The 15,361-nt window shown below is 40.0% G+C and overlaps 1 protein-coding gene and 1 long non-coding RNA gene across 7 annotated transcripts in view; one reads left to right on the top strand and one right to left on the bottom strand.

Moving 5' to 3' along the window:
• The first annotated feature begins 6,053 nt into the window (after window positions 1–6,053).
• msraa (methionine sulfoxide reductase Aa) overlaps window positions 6,054–15,361 on the top strand; it is a 39,316-nt gene continuing 30,008 nt past the window's right edge. The window contains exon 1 of one of the 3 annotated variants that reach the window (XM_030404972.1): window positions 6,054–6,341. In XM_030404972.1, coding sequence (XP_030260832.1) covers window positions 6,206–6,341 — 136 coding nt within the window. In that variant the 5' untranslated portion in view covers window positions 6,054–6,205. Of the gene's footprint in view, window positions 6,342–9,169; window positions 9,613–9,644; window positions 9,788–15,361 lie in introns of those variants that run through there. The other 2 variants (XM_030404971.1, XM_030404973.1) reach the window with 2 other exon arrangements.
• The window catches only part of LOC115573899 (uncharacterized), a 29,511-nt gene continuing 22,046 nt past the window's right edge, over window positions 7,897–15,361 (bottom strand). For 2 of the 4 annotated variants that reach the window (XR_003982372.1, XR_003982371.1), the window contains 2 exons: window positions 13,670–13,905; window positions 7,897–9,457 (listed from right to left, as the gene is read on the bottom strand). This is a non-coding gene — a long non-coding RNA (uncharacterized LOC115573899). Of the gene's footprint in view, window positions 9,458–13,596; window positions 13,906–15,361 lie in introns of all 4 variants that reach the window. The other 2 variants (XR_003982373.1, XR_003982374.1) reach the window with 2 other exon arrangements.

Consider the following 15,361-nt stretch of genomic DNA (forward strand, 5'->3'; position numbering starts at 1 on the left):
GTGATGGGAGTGCGCCGCCCCGTTCCGCGGTGCTCATCAAACCTCCGGCAGGTCCACCGCGCAGGGATGCTGAGGATGCGGAGGAAAGCGGAGAGGAGGATGCTGCGGGAGGGATGCGGGAGGTCGGACCGTCCTTCTTCTTGCAGCCGAATTCAGAGCGAACAAAAAAAAAAAAAAAAGACGCCTTTCTCTCTTCTTCATCCAGACTCATGAATAGTCCAAATCCAGAAGAAGAAGAAAAAAACCCGGAGGAAAAAAAGCGACGTCCTAAACCCTCAAAAAATCTGGTTTTGTGTGCGCTGGGTGCAGTCGGGAGGTGGGTACAGTAGCCGAATGGATGGAGGGAGAGAAGTTGGGCGCAGTCAGAGAGGAGAGAGGAGAGAGGAGAAGGGGAGGGGGTGGTCCTCTGACAGAGAGGCAGTCAGATGGGTTTTTTTTTTTTTACATCCTCAGCTTCAGCTTCCAGCTCCGTCCTCCCTCTGCTTTTTCATCCTCCTCTGAGGATGGAGGGAGGACGGGAAGAGAGAGCGAGAGCATCTGCCTCACCGAACACATCACAAACACAATCCAGCTGACTCTCAACTGTCATTTATTAAACAACATACACCCCCCACCCCCCCCCCCCCCCCCCCCCCCCCAGAAAAAATAAATAAATAAATAGACTTATAGCCTTCAAAACATCTGAATAAAAACATGATAATGATGGATCCCTGAACTGGCCTGTGGGACAATATGTAGCCTAAACCCTAATCTTCAGGGATTGTCTCCCTGGTGGTCTCTGATGTTGGGGGATCAGGTCTGGCTCTCACCCAGTGATCCAGTTCATCCCCAAGGATGTGCAGCTCTTCCACAATGGAAAATTCTGATTTCTTCCTTTACCAAAGCAGCCTAGATAGGATTGTCCACATACTTTTGTCCATATACTCTATATAGCTTTTGTGTGTTACGGATTACAGGATTTAATTCTTTGTCTTTGCTCTTTGAGCTCAGATTAATATGAAATTAATCTCTGTGCACAGTCATAGTGGGGCTAAACCAGGCTAGCAGAGGAACATGGCTAGCATCGCCTTAGCTTCATTAAAAACAAGTGGTTTATGACTATTAGTTGTCTTTTTTTTTCTTTTTTTTTTAGCTAGGTCTACATCTTGTAGCCATTTTTGTGTGTATCTTACAAATAGAAGACATATCTCTTCTTGTGGAGGCTAACATCCCTCTGTTTTCAGCATGCTAAGCTAGGCTAAGAAAGATGAACAAAAGAACTGAAAGCAGAAGAATATGGCCTGGCTATCCTCAGCCTCATCAACAACTAAAAGAGGCTAACATCCCTGTTGCAAGATTTGTCTGCTATACTGGGATATGATAACTGCAGATTTGTCCATCACCTACAAACAGATAGGACTGTCCACATACCTTTGCCACATAGCCTTTATCAATTTGACTTAATACTTTGTGTTTGTCCTTGGCACCCAGATTCATTCAAATTGTTTCTCAGTGCATAGTCATAGTAATGCTAAGCTATGCTAGCAGAAGAATATGGCCAGCATTGCCTTATCTTCATTAAAAAACTGCTCTCCAACAAGTAATGGTTGTCTTTTTTTATTTATTTTTTTGAGCTAGGACTACATGTGGTAGTCATTTCTTTATGTATTTAACAATTAAATCAAAACAATTCACCTTTGGTGGAGGCTAACATCTCCCTGTTATCAGCATGCTTAGCTAGGCTAAACAAACTTTCCACAACCACTGGAAACAGAGGACTATAGCTAGCTTCACCTTTGCTTCAATGCATTTTGATGTAAGCTAACAGTGCCCTGATGTCAGCTTTGTCTGCTAAAATGGGATAAGATTAACAAAAACACTGGTAGTTGAGGTAGCCTAGTGCTAAACTCAGTTAACCCTGCTGGAAAAAACAGCATAGACCAACATAGCTGGTGACCAGCATAGACCAGCATATGTTGTGTTTTGGTGCTGGTATGCTGGTGACCAGCATGGGATGGGTCAACAACTTATTTCATATTGCAGAGTATGAGGAGGAGTGAATTTGGCTGTGAAAATACAATACAGGACACAGAGTCAGTGAGGTTATCACAGAACACCAAGTTTATTGAATACAAAATTCAAACCTGCAAGACTTTGGCCTCATTTGAAGGCACCCGAAACAAACTGCACTATAAATGCAACACTTTGTTTTTTGCTTCCATTTCTCTCACAAGTTTAAGTTAACAATTTTATAAAGTTTTTCTTTTGTATGTACACAAAACAATTTCTTCTTTCAGATGTTGAGCACATATTTGTTAAAATCCAATAAAATAAGCCATCCAGCTGACAGGTGTGGCAAATCAAGATGCCGATTGAACAGGACTCAGGCACAGGTGCTGGTGCATGGGATGCTGGTGACCAGCATCCAATTACATCACCAGCAAGACTATGCTGGTAGGCCATCATAATTAATGGGACCTTGCTGGTGGACCAGCTTCTTCATGCTGGTCCACCAGCTAAAACCAGCACCAAACCAGCATATGCCAGCATAGACCAGTATGGAAATCGTGCTGGTCTATGCTGTTTTTTTCAGCAGGGAACGTAGCATATGCAGAAGAATAGAGCTTGTCTAATCTTAGCTGCGACAAACAGCTACTCTTATCCATCTGATATGTATTATTAGCATTTAGCAGGCTACCTTGTTTAGAAAATAAATAGAAGACATTGTAGTTTAAGGAGCTATTAGCATTTCAGATTTGCTTAAGTGGAGGCTACCTTTTCCATTTTCAGTTTTGTACGCTTGTCTATGCTATGGAAGCAGAAGAGCAAGCCTACCCTTAGATTCATCAGACAGATAAATTCTGTCTTATTTATATTGTGTTAATTTCCATTGTGTCATAGGCCTTAGTGTCACAGCTGTTTTTCTCTTTCAGTTCAGGCTAACTTCCAAAAGTTTTCAGTCAGCTAAGCTAGCTCAGCACTGGGAGCAGAGGAAAATGGCTAGTCTAAACTTTTGGCTGACAGGACATTTCCTATCATGTGTGGGCTATTCAATAAATAGAAATTTCAAACAAAGTAGTTTAAGGAGTCTAGCATGTCAGTTATCATTCTCTTTTTGTGGAGGCTAACTTTCCCCAGTTATCAGTTAAGCTAAGCGAGGTTGAGCTCAAATTCAGCACAATCAGTGGAAGCAGAAAAATATGGCAAGTCTAATCTTAGCTTTACAAACGATTAAAAACTGTATTATTTCAGCCTATTTATTGTATATTGTTTTAATAAACATAAATCAAGACATTGTGGTTTAGGGAGACTTTTGCAATTACAGCTGTAAAGCTCTTTTGGTGGATGCTTACTTCCTCCGGTTTTAGCCTACTAGCCCAAGCTAGGCTAAGCTAGTTCAGCACAAAGTGGAAGCAAAAACTATGGATAGTCTAAGATCTTAGCTTCACCACGCGAATAAAAGCTCTGTCTTATTCAGGGAACATTTGTATCCTACATGTTTAACAAATACAAATCAAGATATTGTGTGTTTTTTTCCAAAATGACACAGAAAACCCAACAGCATGAAACAAATCCCATTTAAATTTTCATCCACTCAAATGATTTTAGGTTTATTTCCGTCTGTTTCTTAAAGCATATAAATGTTGTGGGCTGGACCATTAGTAAACTCCTGTTTATTCAGTCTGCATTTCAGACTCAACTCCATTTTGTTGCCTGGGGTTGGATGGGGTGATAAAGTGGCGATCAAAACCCACCAAGAACCAGATTAACCACTGCAGGTTGGCATAAATCTTAATGAGGTGTTCATAATATCCATGCGATGTGAGTCATATGAGGCACCTAGGGGAAAAAACAAGCCTTTAACTGTTTTTTAAATGGAACAAATGTCGTCCTAAAGCGTCCGTTGTTGGTTGTTTGCGGGGTTTTATCTGAGACTCGTTTGCATTCAATATCTTTCCCTGGATAACTTGCACCAGCTGAGGCAAACTGGAAAACACATTTTTATCCGAGGTAACGGACATTAAACTGCTCGCGTCCCCTCTCCACTCTTAACTCCATCCCTCTTCGGTGGAATGTGAAATTATGCACAGGCCTCCTGAATTATTGATGACTCTCACCTTCATACAGGGATAATCAGACGCTGAAATTAATATTTTTCCAACTCGAGCAGCGTTCCTCCCGGGTTCTTCCATATGGCTCGTCATCTGTCCCCCCCCTCCTCCCCCTGCCCAGCGTACTGGGAACCAGTAGATTGATGGGGGGCTGCTGTGCACTCATTTGACTGCAGCATTACAGCCACAAACCATGAAATAATCAGTGGCTTCCATCTTTATGGAACCACATTTTCTTCAGCCGAACCACACATAAGCTTTGCCGGTTAAGAGTCTGAACAATACAAATGGATCATTTGAGCGTAGATTTTTTTTTTCCCTCATCTGTAGACCTTCTACTGTGAATATAATGAATATTTAAACACACACACATTCATAAATGTCAAGAAATACAGCAGGTATTTTTCACTTACAGTTGAAACTGCTTAACAAGCCTATATTTAACCACATATACTTCATTTATATCAGCTGTTGTTTTTCTCTCAACAGTCAGTGCTTATACGTGCCATATTCATATTGTTGAATATTATAATGCACCATTTGCATATTTTACTGACGTCAGTGTTTGTTGCATTATATATGATCACCTTATTAAGTTCCTATTTATTTTTACTGACACTGTATCCCACCGTATGTTAGCCTACTTAACTGCCACCGTAAGATGATTTGGTTTCATCCGATTTAATATCAATGATCTTTTTGGCTTTAAAATCTGAATGATCGTTAAAATAAATACATTAAAACATTTAAATGCCATGATTACCGGCTCTCTCTGCTACATTCACATCTGCACTGATTATTTCAATACTGCGAATAAGCAAATTACGATGTCCTAAATATAAGAAGTTAACTGAATTCCCCCAATAATCTGAGTTTTGTTCGCTAATCACGTTTAATATCTACAAGGATGAGTGGCTGCCAACAGGAAGCGGCACTACAAGAAGAAGGAAACAGGAGGAACTTGGTGTCGATTGCCTCGTACGTGTTGAGAAAGTCAAAGGTTAGGTTAGGATAACACAAAGATCTGGGATATTTCCATCGACGTGTGCCACATTTACATAATATTTAGAGTGGTGTAATGCATGCGGTTATGTTTGATTTTGGAGGACAAGTAAAAAAATGAAACTAAAGGTGTTTACATAGGTGATATAATGGAATTATGGCGAGAGTTGAATTACTTTGACATTAGCTGAGATCAGAAGAACATATGTGGATGGATTATCATAAAATGTTATATGTCAAAGTTTAATCAGGACATAGCAAATTTAATTTCAACACATCACCAAAAGGTAGACACTGACCTTGGTAATTAAGGTCAATCAGATTGATTTATACGATTCAAATAATATTATGACACTTGTTTTCAACTAAAATATGTAGGAATGATGCATTGTATGAGATTATCACAGATATGTCAAATATTGGCCATACTATGCATTTCTTATTTTATTGTTTTCCCCCTTAGATTCTTTGAGGGAATGAAAAGAATACCAGATGTCCCCACACTGCACTCACGCGTTAAAAGAAAACATAGCCTTGGTGATTTTGTATAAATGCTTTGAAAAACTTTTACTACAATCTGTAAATGACACCAGCAGCTCAGAGTGTGCGATAACCAATAACACCTGTTAATAAACAATTATAAAGTAACAGTAGTGAAATATTAACAGGGCAACTATTGGAAGCTTGTACCAACACCAAACTCCACTCGTAAAATTAACAAATGAGTGTTATTTTACTTACTGATGATGGTACATATCTTTTAAGTGAAATACATAAATACATAACAAAGTTGTCTGGGGAATTAGGCGCACATGTGATGCCAATTAAAGAGTAGAAAGAAGTATATCGCTAAGATTTTCTCTAAATAACTACTGTTAAGTCATCATTTGAGCAGTGATTCTGATGTATCCATGACAGATAAATGCTTTGTAACATGCTACGGCTGTACATATGTGGCATGACGTTGTGTTTATGCTCGTGGTGAGGCACACGTGGGGACTTGGACATTACACAAGCTGTGTTGACAGTTAGGTAAGCTAGCTTGTTATGTAGCTAACTGAGCTAGCCCCTCGGTGTGCAGCAGGAGTGTTGTCGGTGCCGCTTTCGGGTCAATGGTCTCCTCCTCCAGGGTCCGTCTGATTTGGCGTCATTTTGTCAACAACAGAATGGGAGAGATGGCCTCTAAAGCCCAGATGCCGACCCCGGAGACAGCACTGCCCGGCCGTACTGACGGTCTGAAAGTCTCCGGTAAGACTGAGTCCTCCCGGCTAGCGTTAGCATGCTAACATCAGCTTCTGTAGCGAAGTTATGCAACTTTATGATACAACCGCGTTAAATAACAAGCTAACATGAGCATTTTGGTGGGTCGAGCGGTATCCTGGCTGCCGTAGTTTAACGTTAAAGGTTCTGCTTTCATTACACGACGAAACATATTGAATTATAAAGGTGTAGAATACCTCCAAAGGAAGTTTGAGGTGAACTCCGCCTCGTCCCGAAATCAGACGAGAGTAGCCGATTAAAGTCGAGGGAGGAATCAGAGGAGAATTAGCTCTCTGTGTTAGTGATCAGTATAAAAGTATCAAACAGATTACTTCCTGTACAGATAATTGAGATGGTGCAGGAATCTTAATGGTTTTCAAAAACTAATTATTGTGTAAATTATGTATTAAGATGGAGGAAATAAGAAGATAGAAGTTCAGGAACACAATAAATAAGTAAAATCACAAGAATGAAACCTAAATTAACTAATATACAGTAGCAGCAGCGATGGCTACATCTGCAAAACATCATTTGCATTCATGGATGTTGCACAGATGCATTAATTGTACTTGTCAGAAATGTACGCATTGAATAGATTTTTTACTGCTCAGTGTCATGATGGAAATTTATAATGGAAGTGTCTTCACTAAACTGCTGGTGATGTGCTTAAAAAGTATCGATGTTCGATGGCGTGTTTGGCACCACAGGGAAACACTGACATCTGACATTAATGAGGGCACAAGGCTCACGACCTGTTAGGTTAGAGCAACTGCATCTACATTCGTTTACCTCTGGAGGCGGTAAGGCAAGATAAGGATTTTTTTTTTTTTTTACATCTGATACCGCTATGAAATAATCATAATCTGTTACGGCCAGCTTCTTGTGGCCGTAACAGATAACTGGATAATGAGGGTAAGAGAGGCTTGGCTAAGATAAATAAAAATCTTCGTCTGGAACTGCAACAAACTGTCTTGTTTCTGTGGTGGATTGCAGACCAACTTTCAAGGCGCTAACAGCCACCTGCTGTGCTGTGATCACAGTTTGTAAATGCTGAACTTGTTAAGTCCATGAAAGTCAGTTTGCCTTCATATTACCGCGGTTAATATACATTGTCCAATATAAGGCCAGTACGATATTGTGCATTCCTGATATATAGAACTTTTGTTGAGCGTTTCAGGGTATAAACTCCTCATTAGCACCAAGCTCGATCTATTGGCCAAGCCATTTCCCATCAAACATTTCGGTTCTGCCGCTCGTGAAGTGAAAAACTCAGTTTCACATGTCGTTGTGCCACAAGGTTTTCCACATCTTGTGTGAGCCTACAGAACAAGTCAGACAAAATCACTAACCACGCAATGCCCTCAGCAGGACAGCAATCAAAAGTGTGCGGTGGTCTGAATCCTCTCAAGTAAGCCGGTAAAACGAGGATTCTATTGAAATCTCAGCCATATCTAACTTATTGACACAGACGTGTCTGACAACCCGCATCTTAGTCAGTTATTCGGTATGATTAAACCCAAATGAGATGGTTATGACACTTGTCATCGATGCACAGTTATTTTTAATGTCTCGATCTCGAGTTGTCCTGAAGAAATTACACTGGGTTTTAGTTAATTTGAACAAAATGCCCACATGACTTATATAGAACAATGCAATAGCCTAAATCTAAAAAAAAATATGAGATGTGAATAAATGTTTTTAATTGTAGGCTTAGACATATGAAGCACAATAAACCCTTACCTTCTCTAATGACGGGACAAGACAAAAACCACATTTTTTCTATGCCTTTTTATTATAAACCACAGAACAAGAAATGCATGGGCATGTGTGATTCGCTTCACTTTGGTCAGTAACAGGGATTGTAACGTTACATTACTCTTACGTTACATTACTTACTGTAACAGTTACCCCTCACACTGCTAATCACATAAAATAATCAAAATCAATATTCAGAGCAATAATGCAATGTTACACTTTTCTGCACCACCTCAGAAACATCTTTACATATATAAAGAAAGAAAGAATTTGCAATGAAGTAAAGCCTTTTATCATTAAGTGCAATTCGCTCGGAAACAATAATGTAGCCCAATGAATATTGTTAAACTCTATAAAGATATATTATTAAATTCTTGCTTCACCATAATTTAAAAGCACTAAATCAGGATATTTCCAATAAATCACAGATATCGGCATCTTCTGTTCTTGAATATAAGTGTTGTCTTTTGATAATCCATACATCTGTTGATTTATTAATTTGTTCTAAAGGATAATTGTCACTCTAATGTGTGTGGCTGAAACAAAAGTGTGTGTTTGTGAGACAGCTGAGAGTTTTGTGTGTGTATAAACAGACCGACAGCAGCAGTAAGTTGGCAGTCGGGGCAGTTGGCACTGATCTGCCCCCTCTTCACTACAAGTGAGGGCACTGAGTCTTGGCAAATGATGAATAGATCTGCACTGGCACCGAACAAAAGACACAAGACACACACACACTCACTCAGACACACACACACACACACACACACACTCACTACCCTTTAACATTTAACAGAGGAAAGATGACAGAAATAAGTAGTGAGTGTAAAGGTTGTGTGGAGATGATATATTGACTGTGTTTGGGTTCAGTGTTAAAGAGACAGAATGAAATTTGTAGAAATGTGCGGAGGATAGAATCGAACCTTTGAGTGATTTTAAATGAGTCTTTTAAATTTACTTTGGGTCGATTTATGCAAAATGTGTTGAGTATTTTTTCGTGGGGGTTGGACGGGGGAAGGAGGAAGTGGGAGTGGAGGGGTTAGGAGGGCGGGGGTCCACCGCAAAAGGACGGTTTGGGATGGATGGGATGGATGGATGGATGGGTTCAGACGGAGTGGCAGACAGGCTGGACCATCGCCAAAGCTTCTCGGGAACGCTGCCACAATCGACAGAGACGAAGAAAGAGCGAGGGAGCAGAGAGGAAAGGAAAAAGCCATGCCTGCAGTGGAGAGACTTGGCAGGGCTTCCCCTCCTTTGTCTGTCTGGCTCAGGGCTGCAGCGCCAGAGGAAATCAAGAAATGTCCAGGCGTGGTGGTGGTGGTGCTGCTGGATGGGGACAATATCTGTCTCGGCTCCGAAAAGAAGAGAGAGAAAAAGTACTTTGAAAAGACAGAAAACTCAGCTTCTGAAAGGGCTATGGAAACCAAAATCAAAACAAGCGATTTTCTCTTTTTGAGCAATATTCCGCATCGGAGACATCGGACACGACTGGGTTTTCGGAGACAAGGTGAAACAAAATCCGATAAGCCGACATGTGATTTTAATGTCAGCCAAATAGCATCTAGTACATTTTTTTTTTTTTTAGAATAGCAGAACGTTGACTCTGAACAGGACAAGGACGGATGTTTGACTTCAGAGTCTACTAGTAGCCAGAGGAAGGCCAACGCTGCGCCAAGCAAGAGGTTTGTAAACAAATGCTTGTTGGACTTTGAAACATCTTTGACATAATCAGTTGGAAGGGAAAGTATTTTGGGAAAATGGTTTCATGATAGTGTCTAAATCTTCATATAGAGTTAAAATGCAGAGTGATGTTTGGTGTGTTAATTTGATGATTTGTCTCAAAACCCAGTTGGGCCAGAAGCCTAAAGACCATAGTAAGGGTGGGGAAACAATGGATTCATAGATACATTGTGACTCTCTTATTAAAGATGATGTCTTGATGCAGAAAAGGTCGATAATTGGACAATTAAACCCAATTCTTTGTATGCTCCTTACGGCTGAATCAATGTGATAACAGGAATATCAGTGTGCTATGTTTACGTCCTAAGCTAGCTTCTGAGTTTTGGGGGAGATGGCTGAGCATGATCAAGGATAATCGAAGTGAATTCATCTGTTTTTTCTTAATAATTGATCAATGCAAAATTACCTTCTGAGGTAGTTGGATTCATGAGATCATGCTCGAGGTCTATCCCACAGTGGTTTTGACCAGTTAGCGCCCTGTGAGGAACTACTGGCAGTGCTGGGCGAAAGACGTGCCTTTTTATTTGAGACAAACAATGGCGATTCTTAAAAAAGGTTAGCGTAGCTGCTGTAGCATCAGTCATATCAGAATTGGAGAATTGATTTAATTGAAATAAGGTGATGGGTACTGAAGGCCTTTCTGGCTCCGCTGGTGGCAGCACATTTCAGCTGTTGATCTGATTGGTTGAAGCTAGCCCATGATAGATGGTGGTAGACAGATGGTTGGTCCTATCACCTGCCAAGTATTTTTTAAGTGCCTTCTATTTTCCAATTTCCAAAGACGACTTTCTCAAACCATCTGCCACATCAGGTTAATTGCAAAAATGCAATGTTTCAAAAGTGCAACAAATCGTCACACAGCAAGAAAATATAAATCTTGTAGAGGAATCAAAAGTTTCGCTTCAACAAAATGTGAATTGTTTGATAATTGCATCTTAGACCCTTGAATCATAAGCAAATGGTGATGGGCCTAGAGAATCCAACCCATTAGAACGAAGCATGTGTTTCCACTTTGTTTGAATATATTTATGCAGTTGACTTGATTGCTGTTGAATTGGAGCTATGAAAACAGGAAAATATCTGGGACAGAAAGTTGAATATTCCTCTTGTTGTCCATTTAGTCCATTTAGTCATGTTCTGGAGATTTGAATCATATCACATGATCTCAATGTGCAGCTGTCATTGGCTAAAGCAGTGATTCTAAAAGTGTGGCTGCAACTCATGGTGGGCCGTAGAGGTAGTTCAGTTGGGCAGTGAGAAGTAATAGTAACTATTGGATTGGCTGGTGTATATGGAGTATGTTAACACAAGGCTGAAAAGCAGTTATTTACTGCCTTCTCGGGGTGGTAGTTTTCATTTCCTGTGAACCGGCTAATGGACGGCCATTCACAGATGCCAGTTGTGCTGAATGTTCTTTTTGCTACAAACACTGAAGGAATGTTTAACACGTTTTTAAGATGTTTTTGTGTACAGTGATCAATGAGGACGGAACCTGACATCTTTTCTGGCGAAGCAGAAAAACATTATCCTCGTAAGATGACTATATTGTATAAAACTCATTTAGTTACAGTGGTTTCTTGTTACCTGAGAATTATCATGAACATTTAACTGCAACCTGTAAACCTCTTCACCTCCACCCACACACAGATGGGAAAAGTGCAAACCAAAACCTAATGAAGAAGTTAATGTCATCTTCACCGCAGTTTCACACAGATGTGTTCAGACATCCAGCAGCTGGTTTCTTAATGAGCAGGTGTAAATCATTATTATTGTAGCCTGCTGTGGTGGAACGTGTCATTTTTATTACAGAGGATATTTGGAGAGACTCGTTGAGGTTGATATAAATATCAGGAGTGTCGATGTGCTAATGAGACTGATTTCTACGAGTTTATTTAAAAAACAAAAAAGTTGCATCTTGGCACCACGCGCCACGAGCTGGAAGCTGCCGCTCGGTTGAAGCCAGAAACCCCTTCGGCCAGCTGTTTTGATTCTCTCCATATGAACTGCCTGCAGCAACTCCAGTTGCACTCCAAGTACCAGTTAATTCACCAAGCTTTAGTTGGCAAGATAACGCAACTGTATTCATGTTTTCAGATAGAAATACTAACTTTTCTGTTGGTGTTTTTGCACCTCAGAAGCAGAGAAAACGTAGGAGTGGACTATGACGAACAACAAATGTTCAAGTGGTGAAATGAAAGATAATGGATCCATTAATTCTGATAATTAACCACTCCTAAGAGCAAATTATTTAGTGTGAAAGCCTGAAACATTGGCGTGTTAGAGCTTTTTCTACCTATTTCTATGAATTCTGTTATTGAAAGTGAAGTGGATTTAGACTTCTCAAACAAAACAAGCAATTTAAAGACATCTCTTTGGACAGATTAAAAACTAAAGGATAAAACAATGACTGAATAATGAATTACTAGATTTATAAAAACATAGAATACTCTTGTTCACCAGGAACTTACATGTGACTTTAAATTCATGAAACTTGCCTTTGTCTAAAACGATCAATCCCAGGTCCAGACTGCTTGCATAACATTTATTTCTACAGAATACAAGTGCTTGCTTCATACGGTTGTACTTCTACTTTGCTTCTACCTACAGAGGTAATTGATCAGATTTATTTGAGACCACTGCCATTATCTATTCTGCCTATCAATTGATCCTCTTTTTCCTGATCAGTTTTAGTCAAGCTGGCTGCAGCCTGAGAGCAAGTTGTAGCAGCTGTCTGATCATCTAGATAGATAGAATTACTTTAATGATCCCAGACTGGGAAATTATTTAAAATGGACAGTCTTTGATTTTATTTTATTTTGGTTTCTCTGTCAATGAAATTGCTGTAGTCATCTCTCTTTGTGAAATGAAGCCACACTTTGGACTGTTTCTTCCTCCTTGTCATGAGTCCTTGTTGCAGTGTTCCAGCATGAGTTCGACTTCTTTCTTTTGCAATGCATAACTGTCACATGCTAGCACAGGTGAAATGAGTGAATAACCTCAGAGACATTTGATTGTGATGGATTAGATAAGTTGGAACTGGTTCTCAATGGTTTTGGTTCTCAATTTTCTCCCAACGTCCACCACCACTACACAGTAGAAGGATATTTGGACAGCTTTAGTACATATTATTTTATATAATTATATTACTTTACAGATTAAGATTTTTGCACACAAAATATACAAAGAGCTTATAAAATATGATGTTGTGTTCTGAATTAAACTACCCAACAGTTAATGCGAGTAGGGTTGCACCAAGGTATAAAGTGGTTTGAAAAATGATAGCTTTCATAATGTACAGTTGATTATATACGGCACTGAATTCTGTTATTTATAAAAAGAAAGAAAAATCAAGTTTATATCAAGTTTTATGTTTATCCTGAAATGATAATTTTTAATGATTTCACTACTTTTATATGATTTATTTATGTTGGAAGTTAACACTGGTTGATTGGACAAAACAAATATTGCAAAGGTGTCATTTTGGGTTCTGGATCATTGTGACGGCATTTCGCACTATTCTAAGGATTTTTACAAACCAATCAATCAATCAATTCATGGAGAAAACAATCAGAAGATTAACACCGTAATGAAAATGATCATTAGTTTAATTCCTGTGCAGAATAGTTCAAAATGAGCTTCACCTGAGAACACTAGAACAGTCAAATCCCGATTTCAACATTTATGCATGAGTAATAGCCATCGAATCATATGATATATAGGAGCACTTCCCCCTCCACTGCTCAACACTCACATTTAGCGTGTGAATCCAGGTGAAGTTGGTGTTATAAACCCGTATATCAGAGCCTCCATCTCATCTCTTGTACCTGTTAAGTGACTGTGCAGTGTTATCAGGTTCAGGCTGACGCTCTTCAATCCATCCACCTTTGTAACAGCCGTTACCACGACAACACAGAGGGATTCCGGCGAATTAATGTGTGTTTTTGTGCGAGATCCCATCAGCGGAGCTCTTTGTTGTTTACACACTGGCCCGATAACCTTGACGGGCGAAATGACGGGCGTTTAGGGGGAGAACGTGAGAGACATATCAGATGAGGGAGACCTATAGATCAGCAGAGAGAGGTGGAGATGAAAAAGATGGGAGGCAGAGAGAGATTGAGGCAGAGAGGTTAACTGCTTTGGTTCTGTTATTAAGTGTTAATGTTGTTTTATCTGGAAGCGCAAGATGATTCTTGTTGTAAAAGGTGTATCTGACTGAATCAGAGGAGAGTTCACTGATCTTGAAAAGCTTTAAAATCCAACTGTTCAGAAGGGTGCATGCTTGACTAGATTTTCCATACAACATACAACCAAAGAAATATTCATGTACGTCTACTCAAGCACTTAAACCTTAGCAGCTTTATAAGATGCTAAAGTGCCAGAGCTGAGTGCCAGAGCTGTGCTTGTTTCCTGCCTTTGCTTTGTGTCATCCCCCCTCTCTCCCATCTAAACAGCTAAGCGGGTATTTTGTATCCATCTGTAAAGAAATGCATTGGACACTGTGGGCATTATCCATTATCCCATCTACAGACACCATTGACATATGTAGAAACTAGGCTTAGCAGCAGTACATCTTTTTGAAGTACGTTTGTGCCCATTTCTGCAGAAGATGACTTGTCAGACTTTTAGTGTCTTTGTCAACTAAATTAAGTCTGTTGGTCTGGTTGACTGAATCCACTGCACATCTGTCTCACACGTACTCCTACTCCCATCTGTGTAAACACTGCAACCTTGTATTTCTTAACATAGCAATACTGAATGCTTGCTCTTTACTTAGTAGCTTCTATACTTTGTTGAAGCATTAAACACAGGCACCACATAATAATGTACACAGTAACATATCATAGATGTATTGATGTTTATAAAAGCCTGTAAGCATGTTGCAGTAAGAAACCTTTCCACTTATTAACTACAAATAATCTTGTGTACCAGATAGCTCGCGAGCACCTAGTCGATCAGTCGGCAGCGTAGACCTACAGTGCGCTACGTCGTGAATGCATAAAGCCCATTACTTTAATACATGTCTGAGAGGTTCTCATCCGTCCATCTTTACAGTGGAGAGTGAATTAAGTTCTGATTTTCTTCAACCCACCATCCTACAGCACACACACACACACTTTCACTACTAATGGCTCTGAGTGATCGATCGAGTCAAACCCTACAGCACACACACACACACACACACAGAGTGAGAGAAAGGACTGCCTCGACTGCTCTGCAATTAAATCTACTACATAGCAACCCTTTAAGTGTTCGCCGACATTGCACAGTGTTGCTTTTCTGTAATTGTCCACCTTCGTGAATGCGCGCTGGCTTTCCTCGCCTCTCTGTTTCTGTCTACCAGCAACGCTTTCTGCTTTCTTCCTCTGCGGAACGCTCTATACAGCCTAGTTGACCAAAAAAAACACAGGATTTCAGATTTTTTTTCCACCCATGATTCGCTGTCGTAACCGCAGTGAGCCATGTCAATTACGTAGCCGTTCAAAACCAACATGACGTCGCAACAACCAGGTGCACTT

Source organism: Sparus aurata, chromosome 22 (genome assembly GCF_900880675.1).
Source record: "Sparus aurata chromosome 22, fSpaAur1.1, whole genome shotgun sequence".
Classification (NCBI taxonomy): Eukaryota; Metazoa; Chordata; class Actinopteri; order Spariformes; family Sparidae; genus Sparus; species Sparus aurata.